Source organism: Protopterus annectens, chromosome 5.part0 (genome assembly GCF_019279795.1).
Source record: "Protopterus annectens isolate FY-2018-M chromosome 5.part0, PAN1.0, whole genome shotgun sequence".
NCBI lineage: Eukaryota > Metazoa > Chordata > Ceratodontiformes > Protopteridae > Protopterus > Protopterus annectens.
Genome location: NC_056735.1, coordinates 1,310,792,201 through 1,310,813,692, shown reverse-complemented (window position 1 = coordinate 1,310,813,692; position 21,492 = coordinate 1,310,792,201). Strand labels below are relative to the sequence as shown.

General features: G+C 36.9%; 1 protein-coding gene across 1 annotated transcript in view; it reads left to right on the top strand.

Annotated features, from left to right (window-relative positions):
- LOC122801641 (T-lymphocyte activation antigen CD86-like) overlaps positions 1–21,492 on the top strand; it is a 258,709-nt gene that overhangs the window by 128,288 nt on the left and 108,929 nt on the right. Inside the window, exon 3 of the mRNA XM_044071120.1 lies at positions 21,071–21,418. Coding sequence (XP_043927055.1) covers positions 21,071–21,418 — 348 coding nt within the window. The remainder of the gene's footprint in view (positions 1–21,070; positions 21,419–21,492) is intronic.

The following is a 21,492-nucleotide window of genomic DNA, read 5'->3' as shown; positions in this document are numbered from 1 at the left end:
TACAAGGTAATATAGATAAAATAGTTGGATAGTAATTCATGGGATGGATGCAAACATTTGCCTGCACCCCCAGAATGCATTACATGATACCTTCAGAGAAGATAATTTCCTCTTCTATACCCAAACAGCTGCAGAGATGCATGGTGCACCTTCCTAATTTCACTAGTTCAACATTATCAAAATATTTTATTACCAAAACAAAAAAAAAAAAAAAAAAAGAACACAAGGAAGGTCATCATCAGCCCTTCAATTTCCCCATTCTCTAGATGGGTCCAGCATGCCCGCAGAAGAATGTGAAGTCCACTCCAAGGCCGTAAAAAAATATGTACTTTCATATGACCAGATACTATAAAAACAATAGATTCAAAGTTCATTTCGTCCCACCAGTGGTGAGACTTCTTCAGGTAAAATCATTCAACAATATTTAAACATTTAAATACGTTCCCTTTCTGGTCATAGCTCCAGCAACCAATGAAAGGGGGCTATCCCTTACTCATTAACTTGTAATTGGAAACCTCCTTAATGGGTTAACTCTGTGTTAAACCCACATGCATCATTTTTGCAAGAAGTAAAAGAATTAAATAATAAAAAATACATTCCTATCTTATCAATAAAAACTGTTACACTACATACGCTTAAAAAGCTTGAAAATATTTAAAATCCCTAGAAAAATTCATGCCATTACAATTAAATATGTGTGCGTCAGTAATTACATTATGTTACAATGTGTATATTCGTTTTCATGCCTATACATATTCAAATCACAGTAAAGTAGTTATTTATCAGACATTCTACCCTCTTAAAAATTGTATGATAAAATTGTTATAACCATAGCTAGTCAATCTGATTTTGTGACAGCCCTAGTACATACAAATATAGTGAAATACTCGAATAGTGGTATGCAACCAAAAACTGTATTCCTTCCAATAGTCCCACTGCATCAGCTATACGTTCTCAGGCGGTACCAAAATAGCACCCTTACTTGTTTCAGCTCACAATTTTATTGTTAGCCGCACATGATCAATTATAGCTTGTCCTTATACTTACTCACATCTATTACCTCAAAAGGTTTCTTAATTTTAATATATATGTAATTGAGTAAATCTCATTTAACTCAGGGTAAGCACAAGCTTTAGTTCTGAGTTGCCAAATCAGTTCTAGTTTTTCCAAATATAAGGATTCTGGGCCCCCTCTCCCATCTGGGATAACACTGTCTATTGCCTTAAACTTAAAGGTGTGGTCCATGCGTTCTTGTCTGTGTCTACTCAAGGCATTCTTCAAGTTCCCCTTCTTTATGTGGTACAGGTGTTCATAGACTCTTTCTCTAAACTTCCTGTCAGTCTTTCCTATGTAGAATGCCGGACATTCCTGGCATTCGGCTACATAAACTACAGCTTTAGACTGACAGTTTAGTTTATGTTTAATCTTGTATTCCCTGCCCCTGATGGTAAAGGATGACCCAGTTATTATATATGAACAATAGTGGCACATATTACATTTAAACATGCCATTCCTATTCCCATACATTGGTGTTGCATTTTTGGATTCCAAGATGTTTTCAAATTTGGACCTCGCTTGAAAACTAATCTGGGTGGGCCTTGAATCCTGGACCTCGTGGTTGAGTCATCCCTGATCACATCCCAATTCTTATTAATGATGCTCATAATCTCATAGGCATCTATGCTAAAAGGTGTAATCAGGCTACCTTGGCCAAATTTGTTCATACTTGAATCAGTGTTCAGTTCTGTCACCATGTTTATCACTGTGTTTTTCTTATCTAATATTGGTTTATAAACACTCCTTGATCTCTTCTCCGGGAGCTCTTCCAATAGTTGGTTCAATAGGTAGTTAGGGTAACCCCTGCTGGAAAACATTCCTTTCAGTTTTTTACATTCATTGACAAAGTCACATTCCTTAGTTACCATCCTTGCTGCCCTTACTATTTGTCCCTTCACCACAGATCTCTTTTGGTGAAGGGGGTGGCAACTACTAAAATGTAAGAGTGCATTTGAATATGTTTCTCTTCTATAAATAGTTGCTGAGTAGCATCTATTTATGTAGTCTTTACTTAAATTTACTTCCAGGTATGCTATGTTGTCTCTGCCATAATTAAAAGTAAAGGATAGAAAGTGTGTAGTGTTGTTGAAGTATGTTACTACTTCATCCGCTTGAGTTTCATCCCCTTCAATTAGCATAAAAATATTGTCCAAGAAACGGGTGTAGCAGTGGATCTGGTGGGGTCTGCCCTGATTTCTTAACATACTCTTCTTCCCAGTAAGCCATCACGAGGTTTGCTAGACTAGCCCCACAAGAGGAACCCATTGCTACCCCTATTTTTTGTGGTAGGATATGATATGATAACTTAAATTTCCTCAATGAGTGCAATTTCTTCTACTGGTGCCCCTTTCTTGTGTAATATGCTACTGACCCATTCTACTCCCTGTTGGTGGGGGATTGATGAATACAAGTCCTTGATGTCCACTGTCAGGAAGTTCAAATCTTTATTGAATTCCAATTTATTGATATTAGATAGACAACTCCAAGAGTCCTTACATATTTGCCCCTCTTGCTTAACATATTTCTTTAATATATGATCCACAAATTTAGCACAGGAATATGTGATACTATTCTTGGAATCCACTAGGGGTCTCATGAGTGGATCAGACAGGCTCTTGTGTATTTTGGGAATTCCAAAAAGTACTGGTATTTTTGGTGGTGGCATATTTAAATAATTAAATTGGTCTAAATCTATTTTTCCTTCAATGAACATGACATTTAGTCACACTTGTATCAAATTATAAGCTGCATTAAGCTCGTTTCTTGAAACTTCAGCATACACATTACTCTCCAAAATCTTAAACATTTTAGTTGCATAATCTATGTGATTCATAAGCACAAGCCCACCCCCTTTGTCTGGGTGCATTACCCTGACATGGGCTCGTCTAAGTAAGGTCAATGCTTCTTTTTCTGTTTTGGTAATGTTACTTGATTCACCATACAAATACTTGTTAAGGTCAATGCTTCTTTTTCTGTTTTGGTAATGTTACTTGATTCACCATACAAATACTTGTTGTTGTTAAGACAATTAATTATGTCAAGCTCACAAATCTGTTCATACAGTGCTAGTGTAGGGTGTAGTGGGGGGGGGGGGGTTATAAGTACTAGCAATATGCAATATATTCAACACTTGGTTATTTTGACACAATAACACTGCCAAATTAAATTTCCTTACAAATAATTTTAAATCAATTAATGTGTTAGACAGGTCCGCTCTGCAAGTTGTTACAAAGGTATGCCCCTTAGCAAGTAAATCAACTAACATTGAATTAATAGTCAAGTCAGAAAAATTAAATACGTTAAAGTCCATTTCCATATTATAAATAATGTCACAGGTACAAGAGTCACTTACTGCAAGGTTACTTAATGGTTCCAATTGTTCTTGCTGTTGTAGTAAGTCCTGGTAGTCAGTGGCCTCAAGTTGTAGGTTGAGGCTACTTGACAAAAATTTTGACCCTCTTCCACTGTAAAATTGACCATATTCGGTTGCTCACTGTTGAGGTTATTTGTCCCCTTCTTTGCTGTGCTCTGTTAGTGCCTTTATTCCCCATTGTTGCACAATCGTGCCTCTGTTGGAAACTAAAAGGAATGTTTTCCAGCAGGGGTTACCCTAACTACCTATTGAACCAACTATTGGAAGAGTTCCAGGAGAAGAGATCAAAGGGTGTTTATAAACCAATATTAGATACGAAAAACACACTGGTAAACATGGTGACAGAACTGAACACTGATTCAAGTGTGAACAAATTTGGCCAAGGTAGCCTGATTACACCTTTTAGCATAGATGCCTATGAGATTATGAGCATCGTTAACAAGAATTGGGACATGATCGGGAATAACCCAACCATGAGGTCTAGGATTCAAGGCCCACCCAGATTAGTTTTCAAGTGAGGTCCAAATTTGAAAAAATCTTGGAATCCAAAAACGCAACACCAAAGTATGGGAATAGGAACGGCATGTTTAAATGTAATATGTGCCACTATTGTTCATATATAATAACTGGGTCATCCTTTACCATCAGGGGCAGGGAATACAAGATTAAACATAAACTAAACTGTGAGTCTAAAGCTGTAGTCTATGTTGCCCAATGCCAGCAATGTCTGCCATTCTACAAAGGAAAGACTGACAGGAAGTTTATTGAAAGATTCTACGAACACCTGTACCAGATAAAGAAGGGGAACATGGAGAATGCCTTGAGTAGACACAGACAAGAACACATGGACCACACCTTTAAGTTTAAGGCAATAGACAGTATTATCCAAGATGGGAGAGGGGGCCCAGAATCCTTATATTTGGAAAAACTAGAACTGGTTTGGCAACTCAGGACTAAAGCTTGCGCTTACCCTGAGTTAAATGAGATTTACTCAATTACATGTATATTAAAATTAAGAAACCTTTTGAGTTAATAGATGTGAGTAAGTATAAGGACAAGCTATAATTGATCACATGCAGATAACAATACAATTGTAAGCTAAAACAAGTAAGGGTATTACTGCCTAAGAACATATAGTCATAGGAAAATTAGTAGTTCTGATGCTGTTTGTTTTGCAAATGTGCAATAGGTTAATCAAAACAGGGTCCAGGGATGCCTTGTATGCCAGGCAAAGATCAATTCTCAGAAGTTTGTATGATACCGAATAAAGGTGCAGGGCTTTGAGGTGATCAGTCTAGGACACTGTGTTTACTCGCTGTGTTCTTTTTTCCTAAGGAACCTTTCTGGACATTCTAGTTCCTGTATGTGTCCAGTCAGGTGCATACTGAAGGAGACATTATACTCTATGATGGGTCTGATGAGAGCCAGGTACAGTAGTAAGATATCTCTGGACCTAGATGCCATGCCGTTATTTATAATTTGAGCAACATGGAAGGATTTTCTTACTACCTTGGACATGTTTGAAGGCCAGGTTAGTATCTACATGAGTTCCAAGATTCCCTACTAGTGAATCAACTTTTAGGGGTGTTTTATTGATAACGTAGTTACCTGGGGGTGGTCGACTTTCCCATAGGTACTGTAATGCATTTCTTGGTATTGAGTTTTAAGCTATTGCTTTGTCAACAAGTGTTTTTCTCTGTTAGACCTTCCTGAAGGGTGTTCTCATCTTGGGAGAATTCAATGACTGCTCTTAGTTTGCAATAATCTGTGAACCTGGTTAGCCAGAGGCTTTTGACATTGGGTTTAACATCTGAGAAGTAGATGTCAATAAGGAGTGGACACAGCACAGACCCCTGAGGGACCCCACTTTTACCAAATGAGGTGGCCTCACTGATCTTAACCTCTTGTGTCTTATATGTGAGCCAGCTAACTACCCAGCTTGTTATATAGAGGTTTATTCCTAGTTCCCTAAGTTTGTTTTAATGCCTGAGTGGGGTATTGTATCAAATGCTTTAGCCAATCTAGGTAGGCAGTATGTACTGTTTTCCACTCATTCATTGCCTTACTGACCTGTTCAAAGAATTCCACAAGGTTCAGTAAGCATGACCTTCCTTTGACAAAGCCAGACTGGGATGGGTTTAATGTCTGGAGGTAGCATATGCCCTTGGTGATAATTTCCATGATAATTCTTTCAGTGTCTTTGCAAATAAGACTAGTCAGACTAATGGGACTGTAGTTTCCAGGATCTGTTGAAGGTCCTTCCTTATGAAGGAGGATGACTGTTTCAGTCCTCCATTCTCAAGGCACAAAGCCTATTTTAAGACTATAGTTAAATAGTGACTCCAGGGGTCCTGAAAAGTTGTATTTTAGACTGTTAAGGAGGCATCCTGGGATGTTATTGGGGCTCACTGATGCTGTGATCTTGGCTTTAGTGAGCACTAATCAGTACACATTCCCTAGTTATAACTGGAGTAGTAGTAATGTTTGAGGGTATTTCTTGGGGAATGGTTGGAGGTGAGGGGGTAAAGTTAAAACTGAATTTGTCCACTAACAAATTTGCTATAGCACCAGGCTTGGTGAATGTGGCATCATTAACCCCCAATTCAGCTCATTACTGTGTGCTGCCTTGAAGTTTCTTACATAGCTGAAGAAACCTTTATAGTTATCTTTCACCTGGGAGGCCATCTTAAGCTCAAAGTTTGATTTTGTTTGACCTAATTAGCCCTCTTAATTGCTTGTTTATTTTGATGAGGGAGTTTTTATCATTATTGGAATTACCCTTCCTGATTTTTGCTTTAATTTTTTTCTTTAGTTGTCTATCCTGTTTAATTTGGGATGCTACCAGAGAAATTTCTTTCTGGGGTTAGTTCTGGGCTTACTTCTGGAAGGTACAGCAGCCTGTTTGCAGCCAATAACATGATTGTACTGAGTTTCTGACAGAAGTTCAGTGCAGACTGCTGTGTTGTCAGCATTTGGAGGGGCATTGACGTTTGACAAACCATAACTTAATAAAAGTTAATTTGCTTTGGAATAGTTTCTAACTGTTACTGGTTTTACTGAGATTATGGAATTGATTTTGATTTCAAAATAAATAACTTGATGGTGGTCAGACCTTATCAGAGAGGATGAGATATGGTGGAGTGCAGCTTTCTCCCATATTTGTGAGTACAAGGTCCAGTATGTTGGAGCCTTTATTAGGCATATTCACTATTTGGTCAAGAGTGTTTGTTTTTATGAAGTCCAGGAATATCTGTGTCTGATTTGATGCAGTGTAGGATTCCCAGTCTGTAGAGGAGTAATTAAAGTCTCCCATGAGTAGCTTACTAGGCTGGATGGTAAGTATCTCAACTAGGTCCAAATATGCATTGCAAGCCTCTTGAGATATGGACAGTGCCCAATATCTGGCTAGGATATGGTACAGAAGTTTGTCTATGGTGATGTGCACATGGAGAAACTCCATCACATCATCCTGTTTGGCCAATAGGCATGTGTGTCATGGATATATATATATATATATATATATATATATATATATATATATATATATATATATATATATATATATATCAACACACCTCCACCTTTAGCATTTGTCTGTGTAGCCACTGGTCTAAAAGTGTAGAAGGCACTGAAATTTTGCACTGTTGGGGTACTATTTGGCGCTTTAAACTATGTTCCGGTAACTGCACAGATTTCTATATTGTAGAGTGTGAGGAGGGCTTGGAGGGAGTGTAATTTTTTTTTTTTATTATTTTTATTTAGGCTTCTGGCATTGAGCAGTAGCACCTCAAGGTTCAGTTGAGTTGATTTTGTTATGTCAGTAGGTTTGTCAATTTGGCATTGCCTAGAAAAGGCACCATGGGGGTGGATACTTTTTTAGCCAGTATTTGAAAGCCTAGAGGGGATATATGCAGGCCATTCTTGACAAACAACATGGTCTCTTAACCATGTCCTCTCAAGCTGACAAATATTGGATCCCCTTAGAATGACACCAGAAAGACAGCCAATTGCTGAAATATTTTTTTGCTCATATTGGGGCATTGTCCTCCATGATGATAATATGTTGCTTAATACTAGGCTCATATCAGCCTGAGACATATAGTCTGAGAGCTCCATAATGTTATTCTTTATATAGTCCCGGAAGGTACATCTCAGGTCATTTAAACCTACATGGACTATGACAGAATCAGACTAGTACCTGTGGACTCATGATTTGGCAGATCGTGGCTCCAGATATGGTTCATGGATTAGTACTAGGCTAACTGCCCTTCCGAGCAATTTTAAGCCTAGCCAATTATCCCTTGTGAGACTCAAACCCTACACCTTGTGTTTGTAAGGCAAACACCTTAACCATTAGGCCACCCTCCCAACCCTTTAAGCAGCTAACTGTTATAATCTCCTTGTTTGGTCTAGTTAGAGGGGCATAAGTATATCTTACAATGGAGTCCCTTATAATGAGAGTCCTGGGAAGTATATTTTCTTGCTTTACGGGCTTGACTGTATGGGTAGCCTGAAGTGTTGTTTTTTCTGAGTGCCTTTGGACTTGCTGAAGCATAACTTTGCCAATAAGTGATCTAATCAATCTTTGTTGTTTAGCAAGATTGTTTTTAATTGCCTCAACATACGTTAGTTAATGTGTGCGAGGTGGGTATTATGTGTGTTGTTTCAACAATCTGATGTGTGATTATATGCAACAGTGTAACCTCCAGTGTCATTGTTTAAGTATACCTCTCACATACTGTATCTGCTTCTTTAAGGATTAAGTGCTTTTTGGCAAACATGAGACAATTGCTACATTGTCTCAGGATGCCCATATCCACCAAGCTGGCTACAGGGGAGTTAGGAAATTGCATATCCATAGTGTCCAATCCTTTGATTTGTGAGCTACATGGGGGTGTTGTATTGGGGTTAGAAAGCTATTAAGGGTGCTTTACTTGTGCAGATCATACTAAACAGTATTAAATTCTGCTAACTTTAGTGTTTATGCAACACTGAATTTTACTAAATCTGTAGGCATTTCCACTGGGCACTCATCTATCTGCTCTAAACTTGTCAGAGCACAAGGGTTTTGCTCTGTATTTACTGCTTTACATGGTACAGATTTATGAATCATTCTGTAGGGAAAATTTGCTTTCTAAGTGCTACTGTACCTGGCACTGCTATCCACCATTGCACAGTAAGCATCTCTGTGCAAATGTGCAGAATTTATAGCAGCACAGAAAAAAAGAACAGAAAATTAACTAATGAGCCCTCTGGCCAGTAAAACATTTACACAATGAGCCCTTTTGTGTGTTTCCTAACTCAGATATACCAGGCAAACACCTCCTGCCACAAGATGAATAAATCAAGACCTGCTAATGTAAAAACGCAGTAGAAGAGACCCACAAGTGCAATGCTGCTATATACTAATTAAACAACTATCTGGTTATTCCCTTGCTAAAGGAGATTTCAAGACAATTTAACAGCAGTAACAGTGACAGGAAGAACAATTTTTGTTACAAAAATAAGTGAAATGCACAAAAAATAATGCAGGAAACACTAGCAATCACACAAAATAACTTAAGCAAGACTGAATTAGCAATCAAAAGTACTTAGCTTTGCTTAGATGGCACTGGATACAAGTAAAAGACTTCTGGAGCACAAGCTAGGATCTTAAGTTTTGCTGAGCTTTGGGAAAATGAGCAGGAGACAATGTGTAAAAAAGAGGGGTTTACTCAAGAGCTTTCTCTAGGTATAGAAATGTTCGGTTGGACTCTTTCTTCATCTCTGGTTTCTTCTCTTCTATCTCCCTCACTGCAAACATTGAGTTAGTTATGTTGAATCCTGATCTGAAATTGAACTGCTCAGCTCCCATTTTACTTTCTGCTACTCTGTGTACTCATTTATCAATCACTCTCTCTAGCATTTTCATGCAGTATGACAGGAATTTGATACCTCTATACTGCCTACAGTATTGAGTGCCCACTTTCTTCTTGTAGGTTAGTACAGAGAATGCATATTCTCCAGTCACCTTTAATACACCTTTCTCTCTGTACTCCTACTAGTATCCGTTGGGCTCATTTCTACCTAACTGAGTCAACAGCTTAATCATATTTGCTGCGGCCTCAATCTGAGTCAGCTGCTTTCCCTGACTTCATTTCTTGGTGATGTTCTAACTTCTTGTCGGGTGGGCTATTATTCCTCTTTCGGTGCAAGCTATGTAGGGGATATCAAAATTTCTTTGGCATTTTCTTCATTCAGATGCTGCTGGAAGTACTCTTCATTTATGCCTTAGACATCTTGTGGACTGATGAGCGAGTAATTGTTGGAATCCCTAATATATATATATATATATATATATATATATATATATATGTATATATATATATATATATATATATATATATATATATATATATATATATATATATAGTCTGATGACTACCTTATTTCTGTCTTTGCCTTGCAACCTGGTAGAGCCTCTGTACCACTTTCTCAGTCATTTTCTGGAAGTTGGTAGGGTGCTTCTAATGCCTTGCTCTTTGCTATTGTGACTTCTCATTTAACTTGTTTGTTGATAATCAGCCTTCTTTCTTAGCCTGATCCATCTGTTCTAACTCACACTATTTCCTGTATTCCTCATTTATTGTGAAAACTTCCTGGAGTTTTATATTCCACTGCAAGCTCCCCTGCCTTATTCCAACCATGGCTCTACATATTTTTATTGTCTTCACATATGCTGTTTTGAGGTGCTGCCATTTTTCTTCAACTCAAACTATTTCCTCTTTTTCCCAAGGTGCTACAGACCTGGGCATTTCATGAAGTTATTGTGCTTCCTATCCAGTCAACTTTTAAGTAATTTGGTAATGTAGATGATCAAAAAATAAAATAAAAGGCTGAATACTTAAAGAATAGCTATTCCCAAGTTAATTCTTAACTTCCTAGATGTGTGCAAATGTGATGTACCTTTTTGTCTTTAGTGAGGTTGGATACATGTACGATATACAGTATGCTATTTATTTCCAACGGGTCTCAAGACTTAATTGCTGATGACCACTTCTTCCCTTAAATTACAAATATGAGTTATCTAATGCTGCAGCTGGTAAGCATTTGTCAACATTAGGAATCCATTTAAACTTGGTCTGTTCCTCTTCTTATGCAGCTTAATAATACAGAGATGAAACTGCACCAAACCACACAAAAGTCCTCAAACAGCTGCAGCAGGGACAGCAATAAACTGTCCCTCTACATTTGTAGTTAAATACACTTACAACCTATACATAAATTTCAAACCAAATATTCTTACATGACTATGATCTATCAAATCACTTCCTAAAAGCATAAACAAATAAATCCACACTGAAATTAATCCTGGAACATAAAACCAGTTTACACATGCACGCACACACACAAACACATGCACGCACACGCACGCACACATGCATGCACACATGCACACACACACACACACACACACACACACACACACACACACACACACACACACACACACACACATGCACGCACACACACACACACACACGTACATACAATCAAACAAAAAAATGCCAGCTGAAGCTACAATTTATGACGATCGTGCCATGAATTGTCCCAATATATGCCATCATTTTTTGATACAGGCACTACTGATGATGATGTCTATATTCTTTACTAACACCTTAATGAAACTTTTGGATAACTAAACCGCCGAAGTGGCATAAAACAAGATTTACTAAATTACTTTGACTAGATGAGAGATGCAGAAACCTCATGAAAAATAAGAATAAAGTGGAAAGAAATTATAAATTAAATTAATTATAGAAATTAATTTAGCATACTATGCATCAAATAATTTACTACAAATATTGTTATATGACTCCTACACAGAAGAAAAGTCTTGGTGCAGCAGGAATAATGATTGACCACCAGTATACATTATATCTGAGAGCTCCTTTTAATGGCCTTTACACAAATAAAGTAAAGTGTATAGGAAAATGCAGTCCGATATATGTAGGACATTATGCAGTTGTGTTACATGAAGGAATGCATTAATACTGAAGCCTAGGGAATGCTGTACCATTGTGTGACAAATCATAATTATAATTTCAAGTTGTGTCCCTGCAGACATACTGTATGTATTTCATCCATATACACGTGAACTGACTATAATAGTCATAATACCAATCATACCTCTCAACTATACAGATTTTCGCAGAATGTCTAGATTTGTGCCTCATATTTTTGGTCCATTTTCCATAAAATTGTGATTTTTCTGGAAATTAGTTGCAAATCATTAAAGACTGAAGTTGGAAAATAATGACAGAGATTTGAGTTTCAGACTTCACAACCTTCACAAAATTCTTGCTAATGTAAAACCTGTTATTATATCAATTTTCAAAGTTTGTAAGAGCAATATTTAAAAATTGACCCTATTTTTGGGCCTTTGTCCCACTTTTATTTATGGCTTTGTCCAGATTTTTTGCTCTAAGAGGTTGAGAGGTATGACCTACCAATGCAAACAGATTGCAACATGGAGCCACTAACAACTCAGTCACTGCTATATAACAGAGTGTCACTAGCAGTGTGTGTGTGTGTGTGTGTGTGTGTGTGTGTGTGTGTGTGTGTGTGTGTGTGTGTAGTGCAAAAAATAAGTTTTATTGACATTAGTATACCTGGACATATGGCTGTTATAACCACAGTTCAGAGAAATGTGAGCCATAATATGTGGCCAGGGATAGGCTGGACTTTATACAGTATGCTGAGGCGAGTTATATCGAATGAGTTTCTATCTGATGTGCATCTAAACGTGTAATTTATGTGAGCATTTAGACCACCCTTCCATGATATCCTTTATGGTCTGCCTGTTTCATAGTACCTTATGAGTGAGGCAACATCTGAACATACAAGTATGAGCAGTGACTGGTACATGCATTCATGTCAATTTGTTATCCTGATTACTGTGCAGACAGCCTTGGTCATCATATCTCTGTACAACTATTTAAATGCCACACTGATTGCCACATAGGGACTGCACTGTACTATTGTGCTGCATTCCACTCTGCAGTACATGCATGCAGGGAATGCAGCAGAGAAAATTATTCACTTTGTATGTACACAGATCTCTTTTTACACCATGCCAGAAAAGGGTGAAAAATATGTGTTGGTAATATGACTACAGCTTTATGTTATCTGATAGGTTATATATTGTCTGACCCACAAGCTGTTCTGTGGTCACCTTCTTCTATTTCATGCTATTCAATACGCCACTCATCAATGCAGTATCTTTTGCTTTTGATAGTGCTTTTAGTACTTGATTTGTATGACAGCTGGTGTGGGTCAGTTTTGATTATTTCATGTGGGCTAGGCATTTTGGGGAGAAAGGTAAAGTTTGAACTGAATTTACCAGCCAGCAGATTAGCTATATCTTCAGCTTCAGTGAAGGTAACATGGTTCGCAGTCAGCTCAGTACATTGCTGTTTTGTACTCCTGAGATTACAAACATAACTAAAAAAAGCCTTGCAATTTTCTTTAGCTTGAGTAGATATTTTTGCATTAAACTTGGCTTTGCTGCATTTACCTACAGAGTATACTAAGTGTACACTGTGTACATGATCTGCATTTAAGAACATCTCTACCAATTTTTTTTCTGCTTTCTAGTCACTCAAAAAGATTACACTAAGTGTACATGTAGTCTACACTTTGTGGTACCTTTATGAATGCCCCTTGATAATTAAGGCTGCAAGAAAATCAATAGGAAAACTAAAAATAGGAGGAAGAAGGTGTGAGTTATGCTTGTGTTGTCTATTCTCTCAGAATGATGTAGACATTAATGAATGCCAGGGTGCAAGTTTTTGTTTCATTTAAAGATGAGAGCTATTTCGTTTTGGTGCAACTTTTTGTTTCATTTAAAGATGAGAGCTATTTTGTTTTGGTATTCGTCTTCCTACATTTGGCCAAAAATCTTTTCTTTTTATTGTACAGCTTGTTAATATTATAGTTCCATGGGGAGCTTGTTTCTGGTGATTGTTCTGCACTTGAATCTACATGGAATAGCTGTATCTATGCAGCTGTTTACATGCCGGCATAATTTGGTGGTGTATGACAGTGTATGTTCTGGAGAGTTTTCTGGATTTGGTGGGGATTTGACACTGGCCATTGAATAAGTTTAGAATAGATAGTTTGTCTTAGAAAAGTTTCTAAAGGAACCAAGAGAGGAGGGGGCCTCTGGTTTCAGTTTTATTTTGAAGGAGATGGCTTTATGATCAGACCTAACAAGGACAATGATACGCAAAGGATGGTATAATATGCACCCCCATATTTGTAATGACAAGGTCTAAGATGTTGTTTGCCTTAGTGGATGCTCTGACTAATTATTCCAGGACATTTGTATTCACAAAGTCCAGGAATCTCTGTGCGTTTGCATTTGTGGTGGTGTAGGTTTCACATTTTAGAGTTGGGTAGTTAAATTCAGCTAGAAAAATGGTACTGGGTTTACTACAGAGAGACTACAGTTCTTGTAGATAGGTGGTGTGGCTTTCTTGGGTCATAGAGGGAGTTTTATACATACAGATACATACACAGAAATATTCAAGCATGGGCAATAATGCCCTTCTTGCCTGTCATTACACCAAAACAGTTGTTTCCATATTAAGTGTCCAGGTTGTTCTTAAAAATATATATAAACTAGTACTTCCTTTAATGTAATTTGGTAGTCTATTCCATGCATCTGCTGCGCTCTCAGAGAACTAATTAGTACACTTCTCATTCCTGTAGAATCTTTTACATCGCTTGCTTCTAAATGCCCTATATACCTGGATAAGGTCTCCTCTTAAAAATCTGTATGAGACACTGTATCAGTTCAAATATTTTAGTCTTTCATAATAGTTTAAATTTTCTCATCCATGGATACCCTTGGTATATTTCCACTGTACTCTTTCCAGTTTACTCAAGCTTATTTTACTATAAGGTTTCCATACTGTTATTCTATATTCAGGTTTGGGTCCAATGTAACTAACAAACAATTACTTAATTTCTGGTTTATTAGGTTTTATAAATCTTTTTATACAACATTTAGTTCTATAACTATCATTAACCAATTGGTTGATATGATTAGAAAAACCTAAAATGTGGATATACCCATATGATTAGAAAAAGTAAAATCTGGATCTACCCATATACCAAGTCCTTAAATGAATCTGCAATTTCAATCACTGTGTGCTGTATTAAATATTCACCTTTCAATTTATGCCTCCCAAATCTCATATGCTTAGTTTTATGTGTTTATCAACATGTTATTCTCCTGTGCCACATAGTCAATTTAGTCAAGTTCTTTTGCAGACATACCATAACTGTAACACATTTAATCAGTTTACTTCAAGTCATCTGCATACAAACTGTAGAACATCTCAGATGAAAAAGATCTAAAAGATACAATCTAAACAAGTATGGGCCTAGGATAGAGCCTAGTGGGACATCCTGACTGCAACCAATAATTTCACCTGTCCAATTACTGTATGATACTTTCCATGTCCAATTTGTAAGCCATGAAGCTATCCATCTTATCAAGAATACATTGGTACCTAGTTGTTCTAATTTATTGATCAGTGTTTTGGGTATGATCCTATCAAATGCTGAAGTTAAGTCAATATATATTACATCAGAACACAGATTTTCATTCACAGCAGGTGTTATATTGCTGTAGAACATGAGGTTGCAGGTGGTAATAGATCTATTTTCAGCATATGCAAGCTGATATATGGTTTCAAGTCCCATCCTTTCCAATTCTGACAATAACTTATCCAATCTTACCTTCTCCATTACTTTTCCACAACATGAAAGTAGGCTTAAGGGACTGTATGACTCTGGATTTATTCACTTCTCCTGCCATATTCTTGTCAATTTCTTCAATGTCTTTCTTACTGACTATTTTCTTTTGATATTATTCTATTACTTTGTATCACTATCTTAATGATGTTATAAGGGGGTAATCCAGTATTTTGTGGATGTTTAACAATGCTTTCCTCTTGCTAGTTTATATGGTTGTAAATGAAACCATAAACATGTCACTTAGGTTCCCCATTTCCCTGTCAGTGAGATGCAGACCATTACATTGCCATCTTCCTGTACACCTACAAATGAGTGCCCAGTCCTGCTCTTGTTTTCTGTTTGATCATGTACGACTAACTGCATCAGAAGTCTTCTGTGCTATGCAAATAATTGTCAGCAGTTTGTCTTTGCAATCTATACTTTCTAGCTATGACATAGACATACACCATAACACCCTTTTCCTTTCCTGACTTATGACTGTCCTTCAGATTATTCGGCCTTCCCAGAGGAAGATCTTCCTTCTCATCTGAGGTCTTGTACCACTGTACTATGGTTCTTCTCCATGATGTTTCTTCCTATTCTTCATCTTTCTCATGACAGAGATAAATTGTGGGATGGACATTTGGAGTTCTATATGTTTTTTCCCTAACTCTGACTGTCTCAGAGCCCTATGTGTCCAGTTGCTATTCCTTTTTAGTAACATCTGGCGATAATGTTTTAGGCCCCAGGGTAACAAAGCTATGTCCTAGTTTTTGGACATTTATACTCTGATGAGCTGCCTCTTCTTTCAGTCCAGAGTCTAGAGAAAATCCAGTTACATTTTACCGAACATCTTCCTACAGAGTGATGCTGCACAACCACCGCATTCTATCACCACTCTTATATCCTGCCTAATTATTCTATAACAACTGGCTTTTCACAAAATTTAACTTCACCCTTTACCATTACGGCCCAGTTTGCCAAATGTGAGTAAATCCCACTATAACACTTTCTGTTGCCAAGGATTGTTGTGTAACTAGGTTACTTTAACAGGATGGCAAAACAATCCAATTAAAATTACGGTGTTGCTTCTTTTCTTTCTGGGTTGTATAATGGAATTTCCCTGAAGTGTTGTTTGCTATCCATACATGAACAGAGATATTTGTCTAGCAGTTTAGTCACCTGTTTCCAAAGCTGACCATTCAATAAAAAGTAGAATAAATTAATCTTTACTGAAACTGCATGGCAACTAATTATTAACAGGTACTGACCTGAGCTCTGCATCCCCTTTACTGGGCATAGATATATAAACACCTGCTATGGTACTCTCTAAGTCAGTGCACACTGCATGTATAAACTTAAATGTCTCTTTGTTGGTCTGTCCTTGTAGAATTTAGGATACATTGTCTGCGCTCTTTCATGGACATTTTTCTCATCTACACTCAGTTATGTTTTGTTCTTTAAATCTGCTCTGCAGGACTGAACTTGGAATGACAGTTGTTCTTTTGGCAGTAATATCTACTCACCAGCTGGGAAAGCCCAGGTATTGCAGTGTTCACATTATGGATGAGAAGCATATGACCCTGCCAACGAGTCCATGCATATTATATGAGAGTGAGGTTTAGAGAGAAGCATACCCTTAAAGGTTCAGCACTGCAGGCATTGCATTGCATTTTCATCCAAGATTAGTGCTGCCAGGATTACTCAGAAAATTCCCAAACCTGGTTGGATAAAAGGCATGATCCCTAAATCTTTCGTCATCTCCCTCTCTTTGTTCAAGAATATCAGGGTCTGGAGAAATGAATGGAAGCTTGATGATCACAGTTGGGAGGGTGGTGGAGAATATTTATTTAACATTTGTTTACTGGGAAAGTCCAACTTGGAACAAAGCCAATTTTCAGCAAAGGCCTGGGGAGAAATGCTCCACCACACATTTTTGAATTGTGGGAGGAAACTGGAGCACCCAGAGGAAAACCACATTAATGCAGGGAGGACATGCAGAGTCCACACAGCAGGCACCACAGCCAAGAATTAAACTGGAGAACCTCTTGCTGTGAGGCAACAACACTACCGTTGCAACACTGCACTGTCCAAAATATACAGATGATAAAATATTAATTCTGTTTTTTTTTCAGTATCTGTTTAAGTCTGTTTCCTTTTCAGCATATTCACTAATTACTCGTTAGATGCATTCATTTTCCCATCATGCATACACAGGTATGTGACCATTTAATTATGATTTCATTGCACAATTTCTCTTACATATTTTATTTGCCACACTCCTGAATACTTGTCATATTTAATTATATTTGTATATATATATATATATATATATATATATATATATATATATATGTATATACATATATATATATATATATATAATATATATATATATATATATATATGGGTCCACTTCTTAATTTTGAGAGATTACAATCTCGATAGTCATAATATTGAACCCAGAATCACAAGGTTGTGAAATCTTGAAATTAATAAATAAAAAATAAAAAAAAAAAATACAACTGCTAAAACCATGTTTTTGCAGGGGGGCAAGCCCCCCTGCACCTACCACATCCCCTGCAACCTAAATATACTGTCTTCAAGATCGCTGTACAGTGAAGAGAATGTACATTTCTATACAGTGTGGAATGAAAACATTACCGTTCTCTTCACTGTAGCGCGATCTCAGAGTCAGTATATTTAAGTTGTAGGGGGTGTGGGGGAACAGCCTCCACATTGGTGGTATAGTGGGGTTTGCCCCCCTGCAAAAACATGGTTTTATATGAGATTGCATAACCTCGAGATTTTGGCCTTGATTTAATGAATCTCGTGATTATGAGATTTCGAAATTAAGAAGTGGACCCATTTGTATGTATGTGTGTATATATATATATATATATATATATATATATATATATATACATATATATATAATTATATATATATATATATATATATATATATATATATATATATATATATATATGGGTCTACTTCTAACTTTCAAACTTGCAGAATGTCAAATCACTTATGGTTGAGACCATAAAATCTACGTGTTGAAAGCTTGAAAGTTAATTAAAAAAAAAAATGTATGACCCCCCCCCTGCACCCCTCACACCCCCTGCTAACTGAATATAAAACAAATGTAAACAAATGCAAATATACCAACTCTGAGATTGCACTACAATGAGGAAAATGGTAAATATACTGTTCCGTTCTGTATGGCAATCTCCATTTAAACGGTTCAAACTTTCAAAATGTCAATGTTATGGTCTCGACCATAAGCAATTTAATGTTCTTAAAATTAGAAATTTAAACGTAGACCCATATATATATATATATATATATATATATATATATATATATATATACACACACACACACACACACACACACACACACACACACACACACACACACACACACACACATACACTCACACACACACATATATAGATACATACGTATAGATAATAGATATAAATATATGGTTGGGTACCACAGCAATGTTGAAGAACAAGCTATACAAGCTATTCAAACCATGAATAAAGTCATTGAACTGAATATATTTTGAACAGGGGATCTGGACACATGCTCGACTAGCATATGTCCGAATCACAAAACATCGAACACACATACATGAAAGCGCTTAGCATCGACAAGCGCTTCCGTGTATGTGTGTCTGTTTTGTAGATCGGACTACAGTGCGGTTAAGGGAAAATTCCCTTTTCCTCACTGTAGTGCGATCTCAGAGTGAGATTAATAAAGTAGGGGGGGGCGAAGACCCCCTGCAGAAATGTAGATTTTTTTTTAACTACACATGCACGGTGTTTTCGATGTTAAGCGCTTTCGTGTATGTGTGTTTGATGTTTTGTGATTCGGACATGTGCTAGTTGAGCATGTGTCCTAGACCCTTTGAACAGATGTGGTTGGAGACTGGTATTTTTGCAAGATCATTGAATATAAAGGACAGGAAATGTCAGTATATTTAAATAGCAGGGCATGTGGGGTGTGCAGAGAGACTTGCCCCTGCAAAAAACTTATTTTATTTTTTTGTTGTTGTTTTCTAGGTAGCCAGTTATTTGAACAGTTTTGTATGATGAAATGAACTTTGAATATGTTGCAGTCTGAGCAGTAATTGTGCACCCCCCCCACCCATACACAGATAGATAGATAGATAGATAGATAGATAGATAGATAGATAGATAGATAGAAATATAGACATAGATGGACAACTTACAGCAATCAATCACCAAGTTTGTCATGGGAGATGGGAAAAATGAGAAAACTCATGCAAATATGCAGAGGAGGTCATGGGTAAAGAAAAATGTAAAATACAGTAGTCAGTAAACCAGCATGCTTTTGGGAGGTGGAAAAAAACTCATGCAGGTATGAGGAGAACATTTAAACTCCACAAACACAATGACCAAAGATCAAGACTGAAACACAGACCTTCAAGCTGTGAGGCGATGCTGAATATTTAGCTACCATACTCTTTGCCTGTCTGTTAGGTATTTCCAGACTATGTTTCTTTATAAATTACACACCAGCAGTGAAATTTGGTTTAAGCATTATTCAACTAGAAAGGTATCAAAGGTCTTTCTGAAGAGTATTTAAGCCACATATTGTTTGATTCTTCCAAGTCCATTTCCTTATTGATGCAAAATGCAAATATGTAACAGATATATTGTTGTGAACTTTCAATGTTTTTTTTTTCACTGTAATCAACATTTTTATCATTCAGGGAAGAATAAATTTAAATCCTTGAATCTATGTCTATTTTTTTATTCATTTAATAATTATATTTAATACACTTCAATGTTCTATTTTCCATGTAATGATGCTGTTGCAAATGTAGGGGATTATGAGCACTTTGCCAAAGCTAACCGCATTATGATATAGTCCAGACAGGGATACCAAGAAATTCAACTCAAAATCAAAGCTCAAGAGGTGAATCTTGTCAGCTGTGTGAACACATAATATTAGGTTAGCACTGGTGAACCTCTCATAATTCTTTGTGATACACAGGGCTTTATCTGCTCCATGTACTACAAGTTACAGAAAAAATGAAAAAAAAAAATGCTAAGTGCTTTATCAACTTTCACAGCCATAAAACACTTAATGAGCACTTTCAGAAAGGGAGTGTAACACAGTCCCTTACGTTTACACTTACCTTCCATGCCCCTCAATGTCCAGATTTTCACAGAATGTCCAGAATGTTTGCCTCATGTGTCGGGTGTGTTCCTCATAAAGTCCATGGTTTTGGAACATATTACTGAGGACTGAAGGCACTAAATAATGGCATACATTTATGTTTCAGATTTCATATCGTTTTGAAAAATCAGACAAGCATACGTCCTGTTATTCTATTAACTTTATAAGTTTAGAAGGAAGTCAAGGACATATTACCAGAGGACAGCAGGCAGAAATAAATCTTTCATTGAGTCCCCGTCATTCATACTGGCAGATTTTACTGCCTAGCCTGAGACCCCACTTTAACAACTTCAACAGGGGGTGCTTAATATTTGTTAAGGTCAAGTGTAGCATCACTCTAGCGCTTAACTGATTTGTCTTTTTCCAAATATCAGAGTATATTCAGCATGCTCCATGTACTACATATTCATTCTCCAAGTACAACATTAATGTCTTTAAAAGTTATGGGGCTATTAATGGAAAACCACCATAGTTTGGTGTCTGTCTTTAACATGTAGAGGCATAATTTTTACTGATGACAGAAATGTTTTTTATGGCTTATTTTTAAATACTCCAACAAAATGATCTAGTTTATGAAACTGTATTACCTTAGATGTAATTAGACAGTTTATAACCTTTTCACCTTTCATTTTTTCACAGTTTCACCTGAAAGCTTAATTACTCAGAAGGTATGTGTGGGAGAGAAAGCTGAACTACCGTGCAACTTTAAAGTGGCAAAGGACTTCATGGACATGGTTTTAATGTATATACAGAAAGAGGTAGTAGGAAGAGATGAAGTCGTGTATGAGTATTCATATGGTAAGGAAATCAATACAAGCCAAAACGAAAAATATAAAAATCGATCAGTCAAGGTACTGAACAATTTTACCGTACACCTGAAAGATATTACCACAGAGGACAGGGGCCGTTACAAGTGCATTATCCTTCAGAAAACTGACAGTGGTTTGACTATGATCCATACCTCTACCATCGATCTGGAAGTTTATGGTAAGTTTTTTTTATTGATTTTGCTGTTAAAAGCTGTAACAGTTGGTGATGCAGTTGATTACAATTGGCAATGT